Source organism: Danio aesculapii, chromosome 7 (assembly GCF_903798145.1).
Source record: "Danio aesculapii chromosome 7, fDanAes4.1, whole genome shotgun sequence".
In the NCBI taxonomy this organism is placed as follows: Eukaryota; Metazoa; Chordata; class Actinopteri; order Cypriniformes; family Danionidae; genus Danio; species Danio aesculapii.
In genome coordinates, this window is record NC_079441.1 from 64,317,950 (window position 1) to 64,344,919 (window position 26,970).

The following is a 26,970-nucleotide window of genomic DNA, read 5'->3' on the forward strand; positions in this document are numbered from 1 at the left end:
AAAAAAAAAATCTCTGATTTCCTGCTAACGATTGAGCACTGTTGAGCACATTCTTAAACACCGCTGATTGGCCATTGTTTTCACATGCTCAACTGAAATGATTGTGAATGATTGGCCTTAAGGCAAGGCAAGGCAAGGCAAGGCAATTTCATTTATATAGCACATTTCATACACAGTGGTAATTTAAAGTACTTTACATGAACAAGAATAAAAGAAACAAAATACAAATATATGAAAATAAAAACAAAGAATAAAAATGGTTAAAAATAAGTTGAAAGTAAGAAATGAAAAAGAAATGAAAGACATAATAGTGCTCATTAAGTGAAGGTACAGCTAAACAGCTGTGTTTTAAGTCTTGATTTGAATGTGCCTAATGTTGGAGCACATCTGATCATTTCTGGAAGCTGAGACCGTAAAAGTCATTGGTTCACACTCTCACACTCACACAAACACAGATACAGGGACATAAAGCATCTCAGAGTTGTGTATGGCAGGTATGGCAACCATTATCCAATGTCTGATAGATGTCATAGTGGTAACGTCCACACAACATCAAGCTGTAAAATCATTAGATGTTGATATTTGGTTGATTTTAGGTTGGGAAGTTACCAAAATGCAATGTCTGTCCAACATTGGACATTGACGTTGGGTTCTGATGCCAACCTGATTTTTATTTCCAAATAGAATGCAGCGGCCCATGAAATTGGGGTACAACGTTAATCTGATGTCATGTTGATTTTCTGTGCCTGCTGGGATATTTCACGACTTTTAATATGGCGTGGACATGTAATTGTGAAACCGGCTAGCAATTTGTTTTGAAAAAATTGTTTCTACACCTTTTTCTTTCTATGAATCTGATAAAATCATAAGCAGTGTTTTAATACTCATCAACACAACCAAGCCAAACCTGACACAGTTCGAAGCAATATGGACATCTGATTTCGATGTGAAATCATCACATACTATTCATCACATCTTTTTATTCCTCTATTGTTTATTCACACAATGCTTTAGCATACTTGACGATGAATACAGAATGTAGACATTCAGATGAAAAACCTCATCACATTTTTTTTTATAGATAATGATGAAATATAATTTTTAACTAATTAAATCTACAATCGTTTCTTCTTTGAATTAATTTTGGGCTGGGTGAGGCAGGATTTGGTTTTCGGATACTCAAAGAAAAATAAGCGAAAAGGTTTTTTTTTGTATAAGTGTGCACTCTCTGTAACAGGCAGGTGCTCACATTGTTTGAGCACAGAGCAGCACTTGTTTCTCCATTATAGTGTAATTTTTAATGTATCAAAATGGAGAGGCTTCCAGCTACATCCTTTTCCACTCTTGCCAAAATGCATTTGTCAAGGCTTTTTGGCTGCGTGCGCCTGAGAGCAGCCGCGCCATAAGGAAATCTCACTTTGACTGTCTTTGTGCAATCTTTGCTGTAGTTTACAGCTTCCTGTGAGTTGCATCAAGTTGTTTTGTCAGGTGAGGTTAACATTTTTTTGTGGACTTTGAATGTCAAAAGTGGCAAGTGTATGCAGGGGGAAACATAATGATACCTGTTGCTGTAATGACTGTTTGTGCGAGTCAATGCATTTCATGGATCAAAATGCTGTCTTGTTAATGTATTAACAAATATAAATTTATAAATAAAATACATACAATCAAATAGGTGATATATAGTTTATTTTTTATTATTTTTTATTATTCTTAGATATTTTTTATAAATTTAAATTCAATTGCTGTATTACTGTAAATGTATAAAGAGGACCTGCAAAAACAATGAATAAAAAATAATAATAATAAAAAAATAAATAAATAAATACGCAAATACATATATAAATCCACAAATTCCTGCATAAATACATATATAATTAATAGTCCGGGCAGAAAAATAATTAAATAAATTACATGAATGTTTGTGCGAGTCAATGCATTTCATGGTCAAAATTCTGTCTTGTTGATGTAACAAATATACATTTATAAATAAAATGCATACATTGAAAAAAGTTATAGTATTATATACTGTATGTTTTCTATTTTATAATATTTTATTATTCTTAGATATTTATTCTATATTTCATAATATATTTAAGTTCAATTGCAGTATTACTGTAAATGTACTGAATGGAAGACAAAACCTGCTATATATATATATATATATATATATATATATATATATATATATATATATATATATATATATATATATATATATATACACACAAATTCCTTCATAAATAAAAATAAAAATAATTAATAGTGCAGGCAGGTAAACAATTAAATAAATTTTGAAAAAGTTGGGGAATAAAAAAATGATGAACTGAAAGTAGACCCCCCCCCCCTTTCAAACGCTTATTCATTTTTGAATGTAGTTCTGTATTTATTTTTTCCTCAGCCCAACATGCTAAATGGTGTCTGTCAGAAGCCAGTCAAAATTAATTTTCTAATGATCAGCCAATGATGGCATAAAAACAGCCTTCTGATGATTGACAGACACACTCTCATTAGCATGTTGAGCTGAGCAAAAGTAAATACAGAACTACATTCAAAAATAAATAAAAATTCCCTGTAAAAAATGCAGGATTCCACACAATCTCTTCATATTGACCTAAAGCAAATTTTTATTATTCTTAGATATTTTTTATAAATTTAAATTCAATTGCTGTATTACTGTAAATGTATAAAGAGGACCTGCAAAAACAATAAATAAAAAATAATAATAATTAAAAAATAAATAAATAAATACGCAAATACATATATAAATCCACAATTTCCTGCATAAATAAATATATAATTAATAGTCCGGGCAGAAAAATAATTAAATAAATTACATGAATGTTTGTGCGAGTCAATGCATTTCATAGTCAAAATTCTGTCTTGTTGATGTAACAAATATACATTTATAAATAAAATGCATACATTGAAAAAAGTTATAGTATTATATACTGTTGTTTTTCTATTTTATAATATTTTATTATTCTTAGATATTTATTATATATTTCATAATATATTTCAATTCAATTACAGTATTACTGTAAATGTACTGTATGGAGGACGAAACCTGCAATATATATATATATATATATATATATATATATATATATATATATATATATATATATATATATATATACATACACACACACACACACAAGTTCCTGCCAAAATAAAAATATAAATAATTAATAGTGCAGGCAGGTAAACAATTAAATAAATTTTGAAAAAGTTGGGGAATAAAAAAATGATGAACTGAAAGTAGACCCCCCCCCCCCCCCCCCCCCCCCCCCTTTCAAACGCTTATTCATTTTTGAATGTAGTTCTGTATTTATTTTTTCCTCAGCCCAACATGCTAAATGAGAGGGTGTCCGTCAAAGCCAGTCAAAATTTATTTTCTAATGATCAGCCAATGATGGCATAAAAACCGCCTTCTGATGATTGACAGACACACTCTCATTAGCATGTTGAGCTGAGCAAAAGTAAATACAGAACTACATTCAAAAATAAATAAAAATTCCCTGTAAAAAAATGCAGGATTCCACACAATCTCTTCATATTGTCCTAAAGCAAATCGATTAAGTTAACTCAATGGTTTTTACAATTTTAAGTTGATTGAACATAAAACAATTGAGTTGTCCCCGAAAAAAACTAAAAAATAGTGTAGTTTCAGCTCATTTTAAATAAGGAGCTTGAACAAGCAGCAGAAATATATTTTTGAGTGTTTGAAATGGGCAAAAAATCTACTTTCAGTTTAGCATTTTCCTATTCCTTCAACATTTGTGTAATTTATTTATTTATCTGCCCGCACTATTAATTATTTATATTTTAAATGAATCTATTTATTTTAAGTTTTTTTAGATATATTTTATATATATTTATTTATTTGCTAACTTATTTATTTATTTATTGTTTTATTTATGCAGGAATTTAAGGATTTATTTTTTTATTTGCATAATTATTCATGTATTATTTTTGAAGGTTTCATCCTCCATAAGTGCAATTCAGTTTCTATGGACAATTATTTAAAAAAAAACAAGTATAGATTTATAACATTGCAATATTTATTTAACAAAGCATTATATTAATAATGATTCTAACTTAATAAACATTACCTTATCAATATCACTGAGAATATTAATAAAAAACTGCATTCACAAAAAATGTTCTCACAGCTCTTGGCTGGAAATCAAGATCGCAAAGTGCAGCAAAATAAAGAAACAAATTTTAATTGCAAATTCCAAGCCTCTTTTAATTATGTATATCGAATAATCACGTTCAGTGAAAACTATGCCAAAAATGCTACTTAAAAATGGTGAAGGCTACATGACTTTTTTTTACATCAGTGTTAACTTTTTAAATAAACGAGCTTCTTTAAAGATCATTCATTTTTGCTTTGCTGAACTGAAAACTGTCTCCTTTAATTTGAGCATTGTGCCATCATTATTTTAGATAACATATAGACCTTCCCATATTTTTTGTAATCTAGATCTACCTCAAGATGTCAAAAGCTCTCATGACTTTTGCGACATCACATCTGTTTTTTGCAAACATAAATTTAATACGCTCCTTCCTAGAAGTAACAATCCCAGCAAACAAATACCTACTGTTTGTGTCTATTTAGCCGAGACATGTAAGAACTAACAGTGTACTGTGAAATATTTTTGAGAGTACTTACAGTAAGACAGTGACCTAATATTAGCCTCTTAGAGTTGTCTTTCTAAGTGATGTTTATTTTCACAAAATAGTAAGCGCATTTACTTTTCTTTTCTTTTCTTTTTATGTGGTTGTAAGACATGCAAAGGATTTTCTGATGAACGACGGCTTCCTTATCAATTACAGGGGAAAAGGCTAAAAGAGACAATCCTGCTTTAATCATACTCCCATTTATTGTGCATGTTGACGTAATCCAATAATGCAGCGCTCTCGAACTAGGCGGAAATTATCATTATCTTTTAGGCAGCATTGATCTGGGTCTCCCAAGAGAGATGTTGCATGAAATAGTGGCAGAGGTGAATCAGTTACGTTGACGTATCGAAGGCTAGATGATCATCAAGGGACTTGAGCCATGTAGCGTGATTAGCCCTGTTTTTAGGCTATTGATTTCTAGGCTTTAACACTTGTTTCTGCAAATGCATGTTAGGGCTGGACAATACTCACCGGCCACTTTATTAGGTACACCTTACTAGTACTGGGTTGGACCCGCTTTTGTCTTCAGAACTGCCTTAATCCTTCGTGGCATAGATTCAATAAGGTGCTAGAAATATTCCTTAGAGATTATGGTCCATACTGACATGATAGCATCACGCAATTTTTCAGGCAGATTTGTTGGGTGCACATTCATGATGCGAATCTCCCGTTCAATCACATCTTAAAGGTGCTCTATTGGATTGAGATCTAGTGACTGTGGAGGCCATTTGAGTACAGTGAACTCATTGTCATGTTCAAGAAACTAGTCTGAGATGATTCACACTTTATTACATGTCGCGTTACCCTGGAGGAAGTAGCCATCAGAAGATGGGTACACTCTGGACATGGTCAGCAACAATAGTCATGGTCAGCAACAATAGTCAGGGAGGCTGTGATCTACTGGGATTTTGACACGATGCTCAGTTGGTACTAATGGGCCCAAAGTGTGCCAAGAAAATATCTCCCACACCATTACACCACCACCAGCAGCCTGAACCGTTGATACAAGGTAGGATGGATCCATCCTTTTATGTTGTTGATGGCAAATTCGGACCCTCTGAATGTCGCAGCAGAAATCGAGACTCATCAGACCAGGCAACGTTTTTCCAATCTTCTAATGTCCAATTTTGGTGAGCCTGTGCGAATTGTAGCCTCAGTTTCCTGTTCTTAGCTGACTGGAGTGGCACCCGGTGTGGTCTTCTGCTGCTGTAGCCCATCTGCCTCAAGGTTGGACATGTCGTGCGTTCAGAGATGCTTTTCTGCAGACCTTGGTTGTAACGAGGGGTTATTTGAGTTACAGTTGCCTTTCTATCAGCTGGAACCAGTCTGGCCATTCTCCTCTGACCTGTGCCATCAACAAGGCTTTTGCCCCCACAAAACTGCCGTTCACTGTAAATTTTCTCTTTCGGATGATTCTCTGTGAACCCTAGAGATGGTTGTGCGTGAAAATCCCAATAGTAAAGCAGTTTCTGAAATACTCAGACCAGCCCATCTGGCACCAACAACCATTCCCCATTCAGAGGACACTTCCCCATTCTAATGCACTGTTTGAACTGCATCAGATCGTCGTAAATGCATTGAGTTGCTGCCATGTGATTGGCTGATTAGAAATTTGCGTTAACGAGCAGTTGGACAGGTGTACCTAATAAAGTGGCCGGTGACTTCATATCATTTCAGCATCGATATCACAATGTGTGTATCCACAATAGTCACATCGCAGGATCTGCAGTGTGGAGATATCATACAGTTGCCAAAGTTCGAAACACACACGATTTATGGAGCCATTGGAAAGTTTATCCAAAATTTTACCAATAAGTTTATAATCTGCATGCATTTCTAAGGCCTGTGACTGTTCAAGCCACTTTAAAGTAATTATGTTTTAACAGTAATTAAGACTAATTGTATTTATGTGCAAATACAATAGATACACTATAGTGTTGTTTTACATTTGAGTATTCAATTTGTGCCTAATTACTTCTAGAAGCCCAGGAAACCATGCAATACTGTTTATTTCATTTGTATCATTGCTCTACTGTCTTTATCAATCCTTGTGTTTTATTTATTATATTTTATGCAGATGCAAAATCATCCCAATTAATGTAGTTTTATGAATCTTTTAAAAACAATCGACATAAAACAGACATAAAAGTGTATACCGAACCGTACTGTACCACTCAGTGGAAACGGGCCATAACATTTAACCTAAATCTACTGTATAAGCCTAGTTCAGTGAGTTGATTGTTTCTCTCTCTCCACTATAAAGCGCCCTGCCTATCTAGAACCAGCTACTACACTTTCCATTACCCTCAAAGGCAGAATAACCTCCAATTAATGTAAGTGGAAATGTAAATTTGGAGTAGATGCATTTGGTCTGATGATAAAACTCGGAGCAGTGAGTGGTTAGAAATTGCCATGGCTTACTGTTATTCTTCTGAGCAATCGTCTTGTGCAGGTTGGGATTGGCATTCATCTTGTGCAAATGAAGCTTTAATTGCTATCGCATTCTAACATCAAGGCCTAAATGATCTCTCAAAAATATAGTCGTTTTGATCATTGTCGTTCATATTCAGATTCTGATATATCATAAAAAATGCTGGGTTCCACACAATTCCTTCATGTTGTCTCAACACAAATTGATTAAAGTACAAATGAAATCAAAACTAACCATATGGTTTTGTTAGCTCACATTGCCCGTTTTGTGGGAAATAATTGATCTGAGCATGTCATTTAGAAAAAAAATTGAAATCTGTAAATACACTTAATGTTTTTTATTCAGTAAAATTATCAGATTACATCTGTCTGAGGTATTGGGCGTGGCTAATATACTTAGCCACGCCCCTTCCAGCTGTCAGTTTTGACAACAAACAGAAATGGTAAGGAGGAGGTGTCTGTTAGGTTGTAATAACTCTTCTAAAACCCATTTTCCAATCTTTCTGAAAGTTATGCCTACTTTACTACATCCAATCAGCTCACTGCAGAAAAACAAGCCACGCCCACTGTTTTCTCAATTAATATTCCATTTCTCTAGGAATTGTTTCACAATATTAACAAAACGGAGCTGTCGCAGCTTCCGGTTCATGTGAACTTTAAGTTAACTTAAATAATTTTTACTAATTTATTTGAATTGAACATAAAACAATTAAGTCAGCCCCCCAATAATGCTCATTTTAAATAAGTACTTTGTGCAAGCAGCGAAACAAATTTTGGGAGTGTAATTGTAATATCAAAATTGCTATTATTGTACTATATTTTTTCAACAATGTTACTTTTAATGCAAACATTGAATAAAAAATACATTAGAAAAATATTTACTCAAAATTGCTTGCATGTTTAGGGAATAAATACAAAGAAATCAGTGAGTTAAAAAAGTGAGTTAACTTGTTTCATAAAAATTATTAATTAAAATTGGTTAATTTATTAAAAGTCATTGAACTATGAGCGACAACATGGTGGCTCAGTGGTTTGCACTGTCACCTCACAGCATGAAGGTCGCTGGTTCGAGTCCCGGGTGGGTCAGTTGACAAACACACCTGCTTACAGATAATTAGTGATCTTGGAGACACTGATTAGCATGTTCAGGTGTGTTTGATCAGAGTTGAAGCTAAACTATGCAGGACACCAGCCCTCCAGGACCGAGTTTGCCCACCCCTGCTCTAGGTGCTCAGGTTTCGCCCACAGTCCAAAGACATACACTACAGGTGAATTGAATGCCGTAGTGTATGGCTGCATCCGAAACCGCCTGCTACTCAGTAGTTACTGCATTTGAATTCAAACGTACTACTCGGCCGTTTGAAAAGTATGTTCTATACAATGTGAATGTGAGCCTTATGAATGGAATTCGGACGTACTACATCCGCCATTTTATCATGGTCAGGTGACCTACTTGCGTCTGTTGCGTCGCTTCACTCCCATTTATAAATTCCCTTGCGGGGCATCATGGGATAGCGCAGCATGCATGGGATGCGCACTTCAGAATCTCGCTGGAAGTAGTAAGTCATCCGGGTACTTCTCGCATACTAATTTTCAAATTCTATGAATTCGGACATACTACTCGGCTCGCACACTGATTTTAGCGTACTGTATAGTATGGAAGTATGCGGTTTCGGACGCAGCCTATGAGTGTGAATTAGGCATGGGATGATAACTGGTTTCAAGGTTTACCATAGTTTGGAACAGTCAAGGTATTACAACCGCAAAAATGTTTTTTTGAGTACTTTCTAAGGTATATGTAGAGGGTTTTTAAAGTGTTCTATAGTAATGTCTTGTAGGGAAATTTTTGAAGCTAATGAAAATACTAGAAGTCAATGGTTTATTTTAGTTATATAGCCTGACATGTTTAGTGTTCCAAAATATTCTAAATGTTTCCTAAAATGTAATATATTGTGTTAAATGGGGAAAAAAGTAGTTTTTTACTAAGGCATTTAAAAAGAAATTATTTTACAGCAGTAAAAACAATACAGTGATACCATGAAATCGTGATATTTTTATCCAAGGTTATCATACCGTCAGAAACTTGTACCGGCCCATGCCTAATGTGAATGAGTGTGCATAGCTGTTTTCCAATACTGGGTTGCAGCTGGAAGGGCATCCGCTGTGTAAAACATATGCTGGAATAGTTGGTGGTTCATTCGCTGTGGCGACCCCTGATGAGTAAAGGGACTAAGCCGAAGGAAAATGAATGAATTAATGAACTATGTGCATTATTATAAAAAATAAGTCGTTTTAACAGCTCCAAGTTACGACATGTTTACTCAGTTATTTGAAGTAAATGCGAACTAGCGGACGTGTCGAGTATAAACCAGGCTCAACTGTCACACACATTCACCAAACATCTGCTTACATAGAGAAACAGTGGAAAAGTAGCACATTGGAATGGAAAAAATGTTTTCTTGTTGAATGGCCACTGATAAGTCAATGATAAAAAAAGATCTTACTCTATGATGGCGTACCTAACAAAGTTTACTCAAATAGGATTTTGCATAGAAAAAGGCAGGGGTGGGAAAAAAATGAAAGGTTGTGAAATACGAATCTTTAAAGTTCATGTGAACTGGAAGTTGCCGACACTTTTATTTCAGTATATTGATGCACATCCAACTAAAATGAAATAATGAGTAGGGGGCATAGCAAGCTTAATGGTGAGAAAGAATATTAATATGCAGTCGCTCTGGGAATGTCAACAGAAGGACTGCCACTCCAAAGATAAAACCAAACGGTCAGGCTTTCATTGAAGATTACTAAAACATGAAAAAAAAAATTTTTTTCAGTCAATTAATTTGCACAGATTAATTATTCACCTTAGGAATAACAATGTGAGCTGCAAAATAAACATTGTACATTTTGATTTCACGTGGAATTGATAGGCTCTTTTATAAGAATGTTGTTTAATGGTGCAAAAGACGCAAACCAAAAATGCAGCAGTCATACACTTCATTCAAGTGCATGTCTACATTGAATACCGAGCTGTATGTACGGTATTCCATGCATGCTTGACGGTGACAGGCTGACAGCTGCTGTTATTTTCATTAAAGTTACTGTCAATAATAGCCTACTCCTGGTGTTATCCTTTTAGTCATTTCGAGAGACACGAGTGTCTGGAAAATGAATGCTCTCTGAAATATTTAGCATTTTTCCTATTATTTCTGATTGTACAGGATGTGATTGAGACATGTTTGTGCAGTGTTTTCCTTCATATTACATGCATTTTGATTCTGGAATGGAATTTGCTTTTTTCATTTACGCTGCTGATCATTTTGTGTGGTATAATTTGATTGATTATTTTATCGGCCATATCGTGGTAATATAGAGTTTGGCAGTATTGAGACTTTCTGATCTTTTCTTATGTTAATGTTGTTATTGAGGCAGCACAGTGGCTCAGTGGTTGGCACTGTCACCTCACAGCAAGAAGGTTGCTGGTTTGAGTCCCAGCTGGGCCAGTTGGCCTTTCTATGTGAAGTTTGCATGTTCTCCCCGTGTTCGCGTGGGTTTCCTTCGGGTGCTCCGGTTTCCCCCACAGTCCAAAGACATGCAGTATAGGTGAATTGGGTAAAAAAAAACTAAATTGACCTTGGTGTATCAGTGTGTGAGTGAATGTGAGAGTGTATGGGTGTTTCCCAGTGCTGGGTTGCGGCTGGAAGGACATCCGCTGCGTGAAACATATGCTGGAATAGTTGGCGATTCATTCCACTGTGGCAACCCCTTATAAAAAACTCACTGAGGTAAAGAAAAATGAACGGAAACCTGTAGCCATTGACTTCCGTAGTATTTTTCCATACAACTATGGATGTCAATGGCTGCTGGTTATCAGCATGTTTTAAAATATTTTGATTTGTGCTCAAAAACAAAAAAAGAAACTCATAATGGTTAATTTTTGAAGAAATGAGGAAAATTTTTCATTTTTTAAATACTATTTTTTAAACTTTTACCTTATTCTGTAAATCAGAAGCTCTTCGATTCAATTGCCTATGAGAGAAATAATAATAATAATAATTAGGGGTGTCAAAATTAATTGTTTCTTCAGTGCACCGCGATGCAGATGCGGACAATTCTGTATTGGTTCGGTAATAATCATAACCGGTTATTTTGTACTGACGTCATTTATCCCATATGCGCTATGTCGCCATAGCTTACTATTACTACTCACCAGCTGACCGCTTACCTCCATGTGGACAGCTTTTCCACTGTTACCAGTTTGTTCCGTGGCTCATCACGTACATTGGTGGACTTGTGACCTGGAGTGGAGTTGAAAAACAGTTCCAGCAAGCAGCAAAGACAAAAAACTTAAATTTAAATAAACAAGTAGATAACAGGGTATGAATGTGGTAAGATCTGAAAACATGGTAAAAGTTTTTCTTTTCTTTTTTTTCAGGATTGCTTTTGAAAACACTGTCGGTTGGGATTAGGGAAGTGGGTGAGCGGGTCAATCTGTGCATTTGAAAACACTATCAGTTGGGTTTAGGAAAGGAGGAGGGTAGGTCAGTTGATCTGTCAGGCAGTCGGTCGGTCAGTCAGTCAGTCAGTCAGTCAGTCAGTCAGTCAGTCAGTCAACAGCAGTGGATTTACGTAAGTACAGGTGGATTTACGTGAGAACAGTAGGTGCGAATGGCACTCACAAGAGAAATTTGAGATCTCAAAAAGTGTAAACAACGACCTCTGGTGGATTTGCGAAAACAAAAACTGCAAAAAACGTACCTACTGGGACCTTTTTGGTGCTCTCTAGAAATGTATATAAGGATACGTTTTATAAAGCTGCGAGTTCATAAAAGCATATATTCGACTAAAGATATTATAATCTACACTGTAAAAATAATCTGTCAATTAATAGTTTCTGTATTTTGGGTTTTCCTTACAGTTTTAAATTGCATTATAGGACCTTGATCTCTATTTTGTCGAATTACAATGTGGAAATTTCAACTGCAGTTTAACAAAGCGACTTGTATTGGCATTTTAGTAGTTTGAAATAATACAACGTATAAAAAAGAATAAAAAAACGTGTTTTTGTACCGTAATATACAACAGCAACTCATACAATATATCACTTTAAACTATTAAAAATATCAATAAAAGTCACCTTTTCCAACTTTTTAAGGTTAAAAGTTATCAGAAGTAGATCAAGCTCTCATTATGCGATTCAAAAGCATAAATAAACCGAAATAATACGGAAAACTGTTAAATTTACAAATTCTTTTAGAATCTATGCTTTTTTGTAGCTTATATCACACACACACACAACTTTTTTTTTACCATGCACCAAATGTTAAACAAAAAATCTACCTGTTTGTGACTTTTTCAAGTTACTTTAAAACCACACCCTCTTATCATTGGTATTTTCTATAGAAAACCAGGCAAAATGGACAAGTTGAAACATCGGCCTTTGCTTCTGCTCTTAAGTAGGCCATGCGTGGCCGAGGGACCAATGGCAGCCATTTTTCAAGGAGGCTTTCAGTTAGCGTGTGGCAGCCAACACTGCAAGGATAGCCGAAGTAAACATGTTTATCTATGCCGAGCTCCCGAGCGTTCCTCTCAAACTGGCCATCTTTAAACAGTTTGTATATCTGACAGTGGGGGGGAAAATGCGGTTCCAAGATGAGGTACTGCGCGGAAACAACCACATTATGTTTGTAGCAGCGCTGGAAGTGATTACCAGTGTAGTTCATTATTCAGTTCAGTTGGAGGGGGAAAGAAAGCACGAAGGCCCAAACCATTTAGTGGTCAGAAAAGGGGAGTTTTTTTTCCCTCTCTCATCAGTCTGTGAGTCTGTTCTGCAGTGTCAGCATTCAGCACACAAACACGGAATTCAGTAAAAACTCCCTCCACTCTCTCAAAGTGCCCCCCCCCCCCATCACCACCACCTTTTTTTTCCAAACAGCCTGCTCCCTTCCCCCCTCATGAACTGACATTCTAGAAGAAACATATGCTGCTAGTCCCACATCACAACAGCTTGTGCTGCCTGAATGGAAGCAGGCACGGAGAGAGGAAGCTGTCGGGAGGCTGGGGTGAAGGGGTGGGGTGGAGAAAGTCTTCAAGAATGTCCATGAGGTGCTGCGCGTTGGACATCCTCAATGGTTCATGCGAAGTTGGGTGGAGAATATTACATTTTCAAGAGGAAATTGCATTCTTATGGTTTATGACCCCGTTTTATGGGGTGATTTGGAGCGGTGGCCAAATCTCAGGGCTGGAAACTGGAAAAGTTGCTGTTAGGAAGCATTCAGGCTTTCTAAAATTAGCATGTTATTGAAATTGACTTTTATATACTTTCTTAATGCATGCTCTTAAACTGATTATTAGGAATGTAATGATTCACTCAACTGCAATATCATGCAAAACAATTCACAATATTGGTTTCACATTATGATTTCGAAATAAATAATAAATACTTCCCTTAAGTCAAAATTAAACCGTAATTGAAAAACAAATCCCAAAATCAAATATGTAAATACATACATTAATAAAAATAAAGGAAATGTAAAGTTATCGTGAGAAACTTAGAATTTGCCTGTGCAGAAATATCAGCATACCAGCATTATCTGCCAGACATCTTACATTCACAGTAGGTTGGATACACTATTCAATAAGCACAGTCGCTGTCTGTACACAGGGAACTCATGATCAAAAATTTGAAAACCAAATTAAAATGCGCACCCCTGCTGTAAAATGTGTATCGAGATTTGCAAAACATCTAAACCTCATGACTTAAATCGTCACATATTTTCAGAGATTCCCAACTAGTTAGGAATACACCCCTGCTGATTGGACACAATTCATTGGTGCACACTATTTACAATAATAATTGTTCAACTTTATAACTTTCCAAACTAAAACCACGAATTTAAAAATGAAAAAGCAGTAAGTGCACGTTGCTTTCAGAAATGTGTTTACCGAAATGTTTAACATCTAAACTGACTCGAATTCACAGTAAAGGGTTTAACCTTATCGAATTAAAAGAGCATTCTTACATAAAACCACAAGTTTGAAAACGAAAGTAAAAAGCAGTGCAAGGTAAGGTCAGAAATGTGTATAGCGAAATGTTTAACTTCTAAACTGACTTGGATTCGCATTACAGTGTGTATTTTTATGGAATTGTAGTTACATTCTTACATTCAGAGCAATTTAAAAACGAAAGTAAAAAGCAGTGCACGTTGCTGTCAGAAATGTGTATAGCGAAATGTTTAATGTATAAACTGACTCGAATTCACAATAAAGGGTTTAACATTATCGAATTAAAAGAGCATCCTTACATAAAACCACAAGTTTGAAAACGAAAGTAAAAAGCAGTGCAAGGTGTTGTCAGAAATGTGTATAGCGAAATGTTTAACGTCTAAACTGACTCGAATTCGCATTAAAGTGTGTATTTTTATGGAATTGTAGTTACATTCTTACATTCAGTGCAGATTGAAAACAAAAGTAAAAAGCAGTGCACGTTGCTGTCAGAAATGTGTATAGCGAAATGTTTAACATCTAAACTGACTCGAACTCACAATAAAGGGTTTAACCTTATCGAATTAAAAGAGCATTCTTACATAAAATCACAAGTTTGAAAACGAAAGTAAAAAGCAGTGCAAGGTGCTGTCAGAAATGTGTATAGCGAAATGTTTAACATCTAAACTGACTCGAATTCACAATAAAGGGTTTAACCTTATCGAATTAAAAGAGCATTCTTACATAAAATCACAAGTTTGAAAACGAAAGTAAAAAGCAGTGCAAGGTGCTTACAGAAATGTGTTTAAACTGTCTAAACTGACTCGAATTCGCATTAAAGTGTGTATTTTTATGGAAGTGTAGTTACATTCTTACATTCAGTGCAATTTGAAAACGAAAGTAAAAAGCAGTGCACGTTGCTGTCAGACATGTGTATAGTGAAATGTTTAACGTCTAAACTGACTCGAATTCGCATTAAAGTGTGTATTTTTATGGAATTGTAGTGACATTCTTACATACAGTGCAATTTGAAAACGAAAGTAAAAAGCATTTCACGTTGCTGTCAGAAATGTGTATAGCGAAATGTTTAACATCTAAACTGACTTGAATCCTTACATATTTCAGCGATTTATAAACAAATTGTAGTGTATGTTTATGTATCTACTGATGCATGACTCATTGGTGCACATAGTTTCCAAGAAGAAGAAAAAAGTTTCTCAACTTTATCAAAATGTAAAAAATAAATCGTAATTGAATCCACCTTATCATTGAAATTATATTCCCCTACTTCTTAAACCCCTTCACTTCACCCACCATGCTCCATTCAGGCTACAAACACAGTCTAATGTGTCAAAAATGTAACCATATATTTTTGTCCTGCTATTACTCAAACATTTTTCAGAGACAAAAGTAAATAAGATGTTTCATATTAATGTCATGAATGTGCCCTTGAAAAAGAGACCCCAGGGTGTTTGTAAATGCGATAATTATATAGTAAGGACGCCTAGATAAAAAAGATTAAATAATTATATCATTGCATAGAAATATTGCAGTGGATGTTGAGGGCCATCTCATGATCTTGCGGTTGGGTTTGAAAATGTTCTCATCTTGACAGAAGAATTTTATGGATTTTATACAATTTTATGGAGATGTCAGATGGTTTTAGGAAATGCTAAGGTTTAATCTTCGAGTCAGAAATGTCATTTCCTTAGGCAGTTTCAGTTGGAGTAATCTTAAGATGCATCTTTCATACAGAAATTTTACATTTGGAGAACATTAGACTAGGATGATTAAAATTTGGTATTCCATCTAGGATTAGTTATCATTTGGGGTTATTTTGATACCGGTGTTAATTAATACTTTTAAAATGGTACCTTTGCCAAAACAGTGCCTGAACCGATTTTTTTGAGCCACAAAATAACATTTCTAGATGACTCTAGAAAAATCTTTTATTTGACAAAAACTAATATTTTAATCATTTAAATTAAACTATATATATATATATATATATATATATATATATATATATATATATATATATATATATATATATATACATTTACATTTACATTTAGTCATTTAGCAGACGCTTTTATCCAAAGCGACTTACAAATGAGGACAAGGAAGCAATTTACACAACTATAAGAGCAGCAGTGAGCAAGTGCTATAGACAAGTTTCAGGTGTGTAAAGTCTAAGAAGCTGAGCATTAGTAAAATTTTTTTTTTTTTGAGAGAGAGAGAGAGAGGGCACAGTTAGTGGTATAGCCAGAGAGATATATATATATTTATTTGAATTGCATTAATATATTTCTTTTGATCATTTGTTTGTTAGCATGAATTTAAGATTTGCATAATGCAATTAACATTACATTAGCTTACTACTAAAGGCTGTCATCAAAATCAGTGAACTCCTATTTCTAGGGTTGGGGCTTGTGACTACATTTACATGGACATCAGTAATCGAATGATTTGCCTTAATCTGAATAAGACAATAATATGATTATTCAAGTGTTTACATGAGTTGCGTTTTTAATGTTCTTTTTATGAACCTGTTTTACATATTGTAGTACAATAAGAGGTGATTTTTAGTTTATTCATAACAATTTGATTTTGTATAATGTTATTAATATTAGCAGTATTATTTATTATATTTGTTTTATTAAAAACAAGCTTAGATTTGCCCACATGTCAGGTTTTAGACCATATGGGGCACAGCATGTGTATTTGGATAAAACTGTTTTTTGACCACACTTCATTCTTATTGTTCATTTATTCGTTTGCTGGAAATTAGAACTGAATTTAGAAATAGTTTTGAAGCAAATTTTTGCGTTTAATAAACAAAATTAATTATGTATAGGCTAATAGATGTCTGTGCATACAACACGTTTCCCTATTCACGAAAGAGAGTGAAAGTGAAAGTAAATAATGAGGAGGCTCATCTCTAATTCTCGTCTGTAGATGCTCTGTTTAACTATTTTCTCTCTAGTGAAGGGTTCAGTTTTTCCACTTACAAAGTCCACCATGTAAATAGCAAATGCTCCATGGCACGACGCAACTGACTTTTACAAGGAATGGGAGATGAGATTCTGATTGGTTTATTCTCAAAACACACCTTTAACTCATTAAGAGAATAAGCTCAACCCTGTGAGACCGTGCGCCACGACGCAAAACAGATTTTTCCGTCCTTAAAAAAGCAAAAGTGGATTCTGATGCGCCCTTAATGCGTTTGCGCCCTGCGCTTTGCAATTTTGCGCATGGATCGTCAAAATAGAGCCCTAAATGTTTGCATCTTGACTTTTTTTTTTTGTGGAATTAGATCTAAATCATCTGCTTTACCTTTTTATTTTCATTAATATCATTATAAAATAACTTATTTCCAGAGAAATTTTGTATTGTAAGAAATATTGTTATCGCAGTACTCAACAACAATAAATATATTTTTCATATACATGAAATATCACTGATGGTATTTATTATGTATAATGAGTAACCACAACTCTGTGTTTGTTTCTTGTCACCTGCAGGATTCACCCTAGTCTGCTCCAGGCTTCGGCTTGGAGGTCTCAACCGCCACCATTGATCCCAGCAGCTGGAGCGGCAGCGAAAGCTCTGCCGAAGACATCGAGAGGATGAGCGACTCGGCAGACAAGCCCATCGACAATGATGCTGAGGGGGTGTGGAGCCCTGACATAGAGCAGAGCTTCCAGGAGGCGCTGGCCATCTACCCGCCCTGTGGACGCCGCAAAATTATCCTCTCGGATGAAGGAAAGATGTATGGTAAGAACAATGTGCTTCTTTCACCATACTGCTGCTTACTTACTAAAAGCCAAAAATGGTTTACAGTGCTCAGCATAAATGAGTAGGCCTCTCACAGATCTCTCTTTTTAATTCATATTTCCTATAGGATGCTCTACAATAATACATTTGTGCTTAGACAGTTGAAGTCAGAATTATTAGCCCTCCCGAATTATTAGCCTTCCTGAATTATCAAACCCCCCTGTACATTTTTTCCCCCAATTTCTGTTTAATGGAAAGACCCATTTTTGTTTAACCACCCATTCAGCCAGTTTTTAAACTTCACTTCTAAAAATATTATCAACTTGAATTTCTTTAATACTTTAATACAAACCAAGCAACAGAGCTAGTATACAAAAAGGAATTTCTTCCTATTTCACTCTTAATTCTACAAGGGTGAATGTCCCTGCTACTCACATTTATAGAATTACATTCATATATACAGTTGAAGTCAGAATTATTAGCCCCTCTGAATTATTAGCCCCCTGAATTATTAGCCCCCTGTTTATTTTTTCCCTCAATTTCTGTTTAACGGAGAGAAGATTTTTTCAACCCATTTCCAAACATAATAGTTTTAATAACTCATTTCTAATAACTGATTTATTTTATCTTTGTCATGGTGACAGTAAATAATATTTTACTAGATATTATTCAAGACACTTCTATGCAGCTTAAAGTGACATCTGAAGGCTTAACTAGGTTAATTAGGTTTACTAGGCAGGTTAGGGTAATTAGGCTAGTTATTGTATAATGATGGTTTGTTCTGTAGACTATCGAAAAAAAAATAGCTTAAAGGGGCAAATAATTTTGACCTTAAAATGGTTCATAAAAAATTAAAAACTGCTTTAATTCTAGCCGTAATAAAACAAATAAGACAGAAGAAAAAATATTATCAGACATACTGTGAAAATGTCCTTGCTCTGTTAAACATAATTTGGAAAATATTTAAAAAAGAAAAAAAAATTAAGAGGGGGCTAATAATTCTAATTTCAACTGTATTTACAATATATATACAAGGGTGGCATGGTGGCTCAGTGGTTAGCACTGTCACCTAACAGTAAGAAGGTCACTAATTCGAGTCCCGGCTGGGCCAGCTGGCATTTTGTGAATTGACTAAACAAAAACTTAGTGTATGAGTGTGTGTGTGTGTGTGTGTGTGTGTGTGTGTGTGTGTGTGTGTGCGTGCGTGTGTGTGTGCGTGTGTGCGTGTGTGCGTGTGTGCGTGCGTGCGTGCGTGCGTGTGTGAATTTGAGAGTGTATGAATGTTTCAGCAGAAGCATTTGATATGTTTTTTTTTCTTTCATAGCTAACACAGAGTGTTGTGCATGAAGTATAACTTCATATAACTACTCTAGCCTATATAATGTTGAATATAATGCAAGAGAGAATCAGATAATGTGGATCACTTGATAAACTTGACACGTCCACATGGGAACTTTGGAACGCAATGGATTCTAATTGCCTGTTTCCACTGAGTGGTACGTTATGGTACGGTTCGGTACACTTTTATGGCAGTTTCCACTGTCAAAGGGTACCTAAAAGTGATCCGTACCGTACCACTTTTTGCTTACCGTTTGCACTGGGTACCTAGCATTAAAAGGCACCAAAAGGCGGAGCAAGATGAGCAGCTGAATGCTATTGGTTTACAGAGACACGTCACTCACAGAAGCAGGAGAATGAAAACAAAGGAACCGACATTTTTAAATACACAGCCAAGACATTACATCGTAATAATATATATATATATATATATATATATATATATATATATATATATATATATATATATATATATATATATATATATATATATATATATATATATATATATATATGTGTATTTATATATATATATAAATTACAAGCCATGGTCGACCCGAGCTTAAACAAACTTTGTCGTTGTCTTGACAAACCACAGCAAAATATGCAAAATATGCCGTGTCCTGTTGTTGTTTTACGAACGGGTCTAAAAGTGCGAGCGGTTTCACTTTCTCCAGAGAGCTCGCCACGCGTCTATATTTGAAATTATGAACTTTTTAAGCTCATATTAGCACGATGCACATGTTTATTAAAGTGCTTTCAGAAAGGGACAAACACAAGAGTGAAGCGCGAAAATCAAAGGAGAAGCTGGAAAAAAACAGCAGCAAATGATGCTTTCTGCAACATAAAACATGAACAAACTGCCATTTTTATTTATTATCATCACCTTTTGGACTATTATGAACTCGGAATGAACTTTCTAACAAGAGGTTACATGAGCTGCTGAAGATTGAAGACACATATGATTTTCAGGTTTTCACTGACTGTGGGCTGGCTATATGTTGTTTTTGAACCCAAATAAGGACTAACTGTATGCTGTGTGTAGTCTTTCTGTAATTGGTAACATATCGGAGACTGTAAGGGGCTGTATGTGTTCATATATGTTGCATTTATTTATATATATCATATAATTGCATTACAGTAGGCTATTTCGCACTGTCATTGATCTGCAGTTATAATCAAATCATGTTCATAGAAAGGTTGTTAATGAACATTTATAAACAAGTATTTATGTGTATAAATACTTACCGTACTGTACCACTCAGTGGAAACAGGCCATGATTAACGGTTAATTCCTTAACTGTTGTTCCAACACAAATCGATTGTGTGGAATGCATCTTTTTTTTTACAGTGTAAAATCCAGCGCTAATATTTTTCACTATATTAATTACAATTTTTGCATTAAATATTTGACATTTCCTTTGAAATCGTACATGACTTGTTATTGGAAAGTTGTGATGTTGTGCCTGGTTAAGATGACTTGTAAATGTCACATGACGAGGCAACAACACGAGTCTCTTGGACGTTGCCTCAATACTCTGAGTGCTTGGATCGGTCCCTGAGGCGATCGCTGGAGGTGAGAAGTGAAAACTGTGGGCTCAGAGGAATCAGACTGAAAGGCTAGAGAAGATGAGAGTCATTGTCAATCAGGAATCTCCAAAGTCTTGGCAGTCTCCATGTTGAGTAGTGGGAGTGTAAGTAAAGCAGCATGAACTATTAGTCAGGAGCAGATGGTACTGCGGCTGTCACCAGCTGTGCCACCCCCTCCTCCTCCTCTCCCTGCCGCCCTCCTCCCCTTTCCCTCCATTCCTGCCTGGGTGATGTCATGGAAAGAGGGAATATTTTCTGTCGGCCGGTGTTGGAGTCCCTCACAGCTTGTCAGTGTCAAGTGAAAGCAGAAGGCCCTCGGGGCATTGGTTTGCAGCTGTCATGTGACCCCTCCGGCCAAATCAAATGTAAAGTTGAGGAGCGGGAGCAAAGCCTCTCAGCTGCCACTACCAAAAAAAAAAAAAAACGGTTGGACCACATCGTAACACCCCCTAACTTACTGTCATTCGATCCCTCTGTGAAGGATTGAATCGTGAAAATAGGTTTGATTGACCAGTTTTGAATGGGGAAGTCAAAGTGCAAGATGTATAGTTGAGTTCAGGGTATGTTGAAGAGTGTTTTGAAGAGTATTCTTTGTTGATTACATTGTATATAGTCAAACCAAAAATTATTCAGACGTCTTTGACATTTTTCTGCGCCTGCATTAAATCAGTTCAGTTCAAGTTTATTTGTTTACACTACAAAAAATGTTTGCTTTTTCTCTGAGGACCACACAATATCTTAATCAATACACAATAAATTGTTCCTACTTGGGCGATATTGCAAAAACAATTATCACAATATAATGTTTCATATCATTCAATGTCAATTTGGTTTTTAACAGTCTTTAAAACATTGTTTTCTTTTTTAACAATCTAATTTACCAACATTACTAATGTCGAGTTCGGACTGCACAATTTTCAATGTAGTCACGTCACATACAGTGCGTCCGGAAAGTATTCATAGCGCTTCACTTTTTCCACATATTTCATGTTACAGCCTTATTCCAAAATGGATTAAATTCATTTATTTCCTCAAAATTCTACACACAATACCCCATAATGACAATGTTAAAAAAGATTTTTTGAAATTGTTGCAAATTTATTTAAAGTAAAAAAGCTGAAAAATCACATGTACATCAGTATTCACAGCCTTTGCCGTGAAGCTCTAAATTGAGCTCAGCTTCATTGGAGTTCACCTGTGGTAAATTCAGTTGATTGGACATGATTTCAAAAGGCATACACCTGTCTATATAAGGTTCTAGGGTTGACTGTCAAAGCACAAACCAAGCATGAAGGCTGGGGAAGGTTACAGAAACATTTCTGCTCCTCTGATAGTTCTAATGAGCACAGTGGCCTTCATCATTTGTTAGTGGAAGATGTTTGGAACCACCAGCTCTTCCTAGAGCTGGCCGGCCATCTAAGCTGAGTGATCGGAGGAGAAGGGTCTTAGTCAGGGAGGTGATCAATAACCCGATGGTCACTCTGTCTGAGCTCCAGTGTTCTTCTATGGAGAGAGGAGAACCTTATAGAAGGACAACCATCTGTGCAACAATCCACCAATCAGGCCTGTATGTTAGAGTGGCCAGACAGAAGCCACTCACCGCCTGGAATTTCCCAAAGGGCATGTGAAGGACTCTCAGACCATAAGAAACTAAATTCTCTGGTCTGATGAGACTAAAATTTAACTCTTTGGACAGGCGTTACGTTTGGAGAAAACCAGGCACCGCTCATCACCAGGCTAATACCATCCCTACAGTGAAGCATGGTGGTGGCAGCATCATGCTGTGGGGATGTTTTTCAGGAGCAGGAACTGGAAGACTAGTCAGGATAGAGGGACAGATGAATGCAGCAATGTACAGTGACATCCTGAATGAAAACCTGCTTCAGAGTGCTCTTCCAGCAGGACAATGACCCAAAGCACAAAGCCAAAATATCAATATAGTGGCTTCACAACAACTCGGTGAATGTCCTTGAGTGGGCCAGCCAGAGCCCAAACCTAAATCCTATTGAACATCTCTGGAGAGATCTGAAAATGGCTGTACACCATCGCTTCCCATCCAACCTGATAGAGCTTGAGAGATGCAAAGAGGAATGGGCAAAAATTCCCAAAGACAGGTGTGCCAAGCTTGTGGCATCATATTCTAAAAGACTTGAGGCTGTAATTGCTGCCAAAGGTGCATTAACAAAGTATTGAGCAAAGACTGTGAATACTTCTGTACTGTACATGTGATTTTTCAGGTTTTTTATTTAAATTTGCAACAATTTCAAAAAATCTTTCACATTGTCATTATGGGGTATTGTGTGTAGAATTTTGAATAAATAAATTAATTTAATCCATTTTGGAATAACAAAAGTGCAAAAAGTGAATACTTTCTGGAAGCACTGTTTTTTTTTCACACTGCATGACTATTTGGGGCAGCGTTTCCTCACTGCTTGTTTACACTGCAAGATTGATCGTCTACAGAGGGTTTCACACTGCATGACTTTAGAATAGGAAGAGTCGAAGACAACTTTGTCTCGATCCACAAACTACATCTCTCACAACCAAACACATGCAAAAAGTGACATGAAAGCAACGGGAGGTCACACAGCATATCTTTTGTTATTAACTACATCATGAGAAAGAAACCTTTAGTGGGGTAGAAAGTGTACTTATTTTGCTCACCAGGGTTTTGAAGGGAATAATTTCCCTTTTTTCAGTTGTGAGATTGCTCAGATGACACGTCAATCAGACATGGGTGCTCCTGCCAAATTTACACCAGTTTTTCCTTCATTTCCTGGGTCCAAATTGATCAAAATAAGGCCCTTTTAACTTCTCCCTCGACCTGCCGCAGACCTGCAGATACCCATACTAATGGATGCTGCTATCTCATTGGCTTAGGGTGATCGCTGATGGTTTTTTTAATCAGAACACATTTCACACGGCATAATTTTGAGTCGCCGACAGCTCCAGATATTTAGCATGCTGAATATCTCACTATAACTGTCAGTGACTCATCAGTGATTCTATCAGATCGTGTCATTGATAATTCATACTGTGATTCTTACTTACGTGATCGAGCACTGATTTGTCTGTGATTTCACGGATTTCAAAACCTGTCGGAAAGCCAAATTGGGCTACAATCATGCAGTCTAAACCAGTCTAAGCAAATAGTTTGAATAGTCAAAAACAAAAAAATGTAAACAAAAATATTTAATCTCTTAAGTTAATAAAATCAATGCGTTAAAGAGACTCTTGAATTTGATAAATAAAGTGTGTGCAATTGTAAAGTGTAAACAGTGAACAATCAAAGCAAACTTTAAGCTGTGAATAATAATGATACAGTAAACCTCAAACTCTGTAAACAAAACTATGATAATCAAATTTGCGGGGGAAACCGGAGCAAACACAGGGAGAACATGCAAACTCCACACAGAAACTCGAACCAGCAATCTTCTTACTGCGAGGCAACAGTTTTAAAGCTGCCTTTCCACTGCACACGACATTTGGACATGACTGTCGGAATACGTACCGCTTGTGGCAGTCGCACAGAATTTTCTTTTTGTTAGTCGTGCACAATAGGAGCACTTTTATTTTTCCCGCAGTGTCAGAAATAAAAGGAGTGCAAAAGCAAGAGCCTTTATTCTCCGTGCGTTCACCATAGTTGAATGAGTAAATACTAGAAACTAATTCATTGCTAAAAATTTTGGAGGGAATGTGGAGACAACATTAAAAATTACATTTTTATTACTCATTTATTTATCATTTTTTTAAAATAGACTTTTCTGATAAAAAAAAATAATGATAAAAAAAGTATTTCCCATTTCGCACGCATGGATCTGCTTGAACAACACTGGAATACACCATTTCCTGTTGGTCGGTCGAATACGGTCTAGTCGCAGGAGTTCAAATATTTCAACGGATGCGCAGCTTAATTTGGATCCGAATTTTCCGCATATAGAGATGATCGGATGATCACAGATCCCAGACTACTCTCCATTGGAAATGAATGACTCCCGGTCTGTCGCTTGTCATTTGTTGTGTGCAGTAGAAAGGCGGCTTAGCGTCTGAGCCACCATGCCGTCCTATAGTCCTATTAATTTCATTTTAAAAATTAACCCAGAAGTTGCTTTAATCCCTATTGCACCCAGAACTGGGTTGAAATAACCCAACATTTTTAGTGTCGGCTTGAAAAAAATAAAAAAATACTATGGAAAGTCAATGGGCCTCCAGCAATTCAATCAGAATTCTTTAACTTCTTTCGTGTTGAGAAAGAAACTCAAACAGGATTTAAATGAGATTTGATGACAAGATTTACAATTTTGAGTGAACTATCCCTTTAAGAACAGGAGTTTTTGAATTAGCGTAATGAATCATAGCCGGATTTTCGATGACTTTTTACCATGTATCATTTGAGCAAAGGAAATAGCATCCGATCTAATCTAGCTCCAGCAGGAAATTATATCACCGGCATCACCTGACAGCGTAACCCCCGTGTGCCGTGCTGGGTTTGCTGACCCATCTGAGAGTGCAGGGATTGACTAGAGGTCAGTTTGAGCAGCTGTTTGCGGTGTCCTGTTTCATGTTTACTCAACAGCGATGTCCATCAAAGCCTCAAGAGTAATGTTTCACAGTCCTCCAGACCACAGTCAGAGACGGCAAGAAAAGCAGCACACTGTCACATTGGCCTGCATTGTTGCACATGTAATGTGTATTACAAGCAGATGATCACTTACTGTAGACCAATCAGACTTGTACACAAATCCCTACCATGCAGTGGAGTTTAGACATGACGCTTTAACGCATATTGTTGCAGTTACTCAAATGAAGACCTCAAGATTGTTTTGTATTTAAGATTTTGCATGTGGTTCTAATCTATAACAGAATGATAAACCTCTTGGCAGACAAATAATAGGTTATTTTAACATGGAATCAGTTATCGTATGTTGATTTATGAGATTGCATGCCATGGAATATAGGGTTTTTGCTCACAGATTTGACCTCATATGCATAAACGAAGAAATTAATGTTACATAATAATTGTCAATACTCTGCAAGAAGGATAAAGAAATGCATTTACCAAAAGTGTTAGGTCGGGGGGGGGATTTTTGTGTTGTCTCAGTGAGGTTTATCGTTACCAAAGCAGAAGACCTGATTGATGGCTTGCGCCAATTATTGCTCATAATTGTGCACAAGAGGGAGCATTAACTGCTTCATTCCCGACATCATTCGGGTATAGTTATATTGTGTATCTTATAATGTGTGCGTATGACGATGCCAGTTACTGATTACAAATTACATAACAGGATTTGTAGTTGGTGTAATCTACAACCTCAAATCAGAAAAAGTTGGGACAATATGGAAAACGCATATGAAAAAAAGTTACTGTATGATGGTCCATCCCAGATGCCTTCGAGCCCAGAGAAGTCGACAACACCTCTGGACACTGTTAACATAGGGCATCCTTTTGGCATAGTACAGTTTTCACTGGCACTTCTGGATGTAACTGCCAGGGATGGGATTCCAGGGATGTGATTTCCATATTTTCTGAGCTTAATGAGGCAACCCCTGTGATTTGCGTAAAGTTTTTCTTTTTCTGAGGGGGGCGGGGGGTTTGTCTCAGTGAGGTTTATCGTTATAAAAGCAGAAGACCTGATTGATGGCTTGTGCCAATTATTGCTCATAATTGTGCACAAAGAAGGAGCATTAACTGCTTCATTTCGGACGTCATTCGGGTATAGTTATATTGTGTATCTTATAACGTGTGCGTATGACGAAGCCGCTGACAATATGCAAGATTATGAAATCGCTTTGAATGCTGTGCACTTTTTCCGTGCTCAGATTTGCATGTCACGACCACGTGCGCTCTATGTACATTATAAATATATAAAAAAAGCCAGGTCGCACTTTTGTTATTATCCTCTGCAAGTCATCTGTCCTAATGTATTCGTTTATTCATTGCAACAGCTTAGCACCTGAAATGTAATACCTGAAATTGTCATGAAATTGTTTAGATGATAATTCCAAATTTAAAAAATATATAATTTATAATTAATTAAGCCTACTAAAAACAGGAAAGGAAAGGGAAAGTGAAAGTGATAAACTCTTTTTAGCAGTGCATGATATATTTTTCAAGGTGGCATGTTAAGCATATTAGGCTGCTCAATTTAACTGGACTTAATA

The 26,970-nt window shown here is 36.1% G+C and overlaps 1 protein-coding gene across 7 annotated transcripts in view; it reads left to right on the forward strand.

Moving 5' to 3' along the window:
* tead1b (TEA domain family member 1b) overlaps window positions 1-26,970 on the forward strand; it is a 159,991-nt gene that overhangs the window by 40,857 nt on the left and 92,164 nt on the right. For all 7 annotated transcript variants that reach the window (XM_056462343.1, XM_056462344.1, XM_056462347.1 and 4 more), the window contains exon 3: window positions 17,628-17,880. In XM_056462343.1, the coding sequence (XP_056318318.1) occupies window positions 17,733-17,880 (148 nt within the window). In that variant the 5' untranslated portion in view covers window positions 17,628-17,732. The remainder of the gene's footprint in view (window positions 1-17,627; window positions 17,881-26,970) is intronic.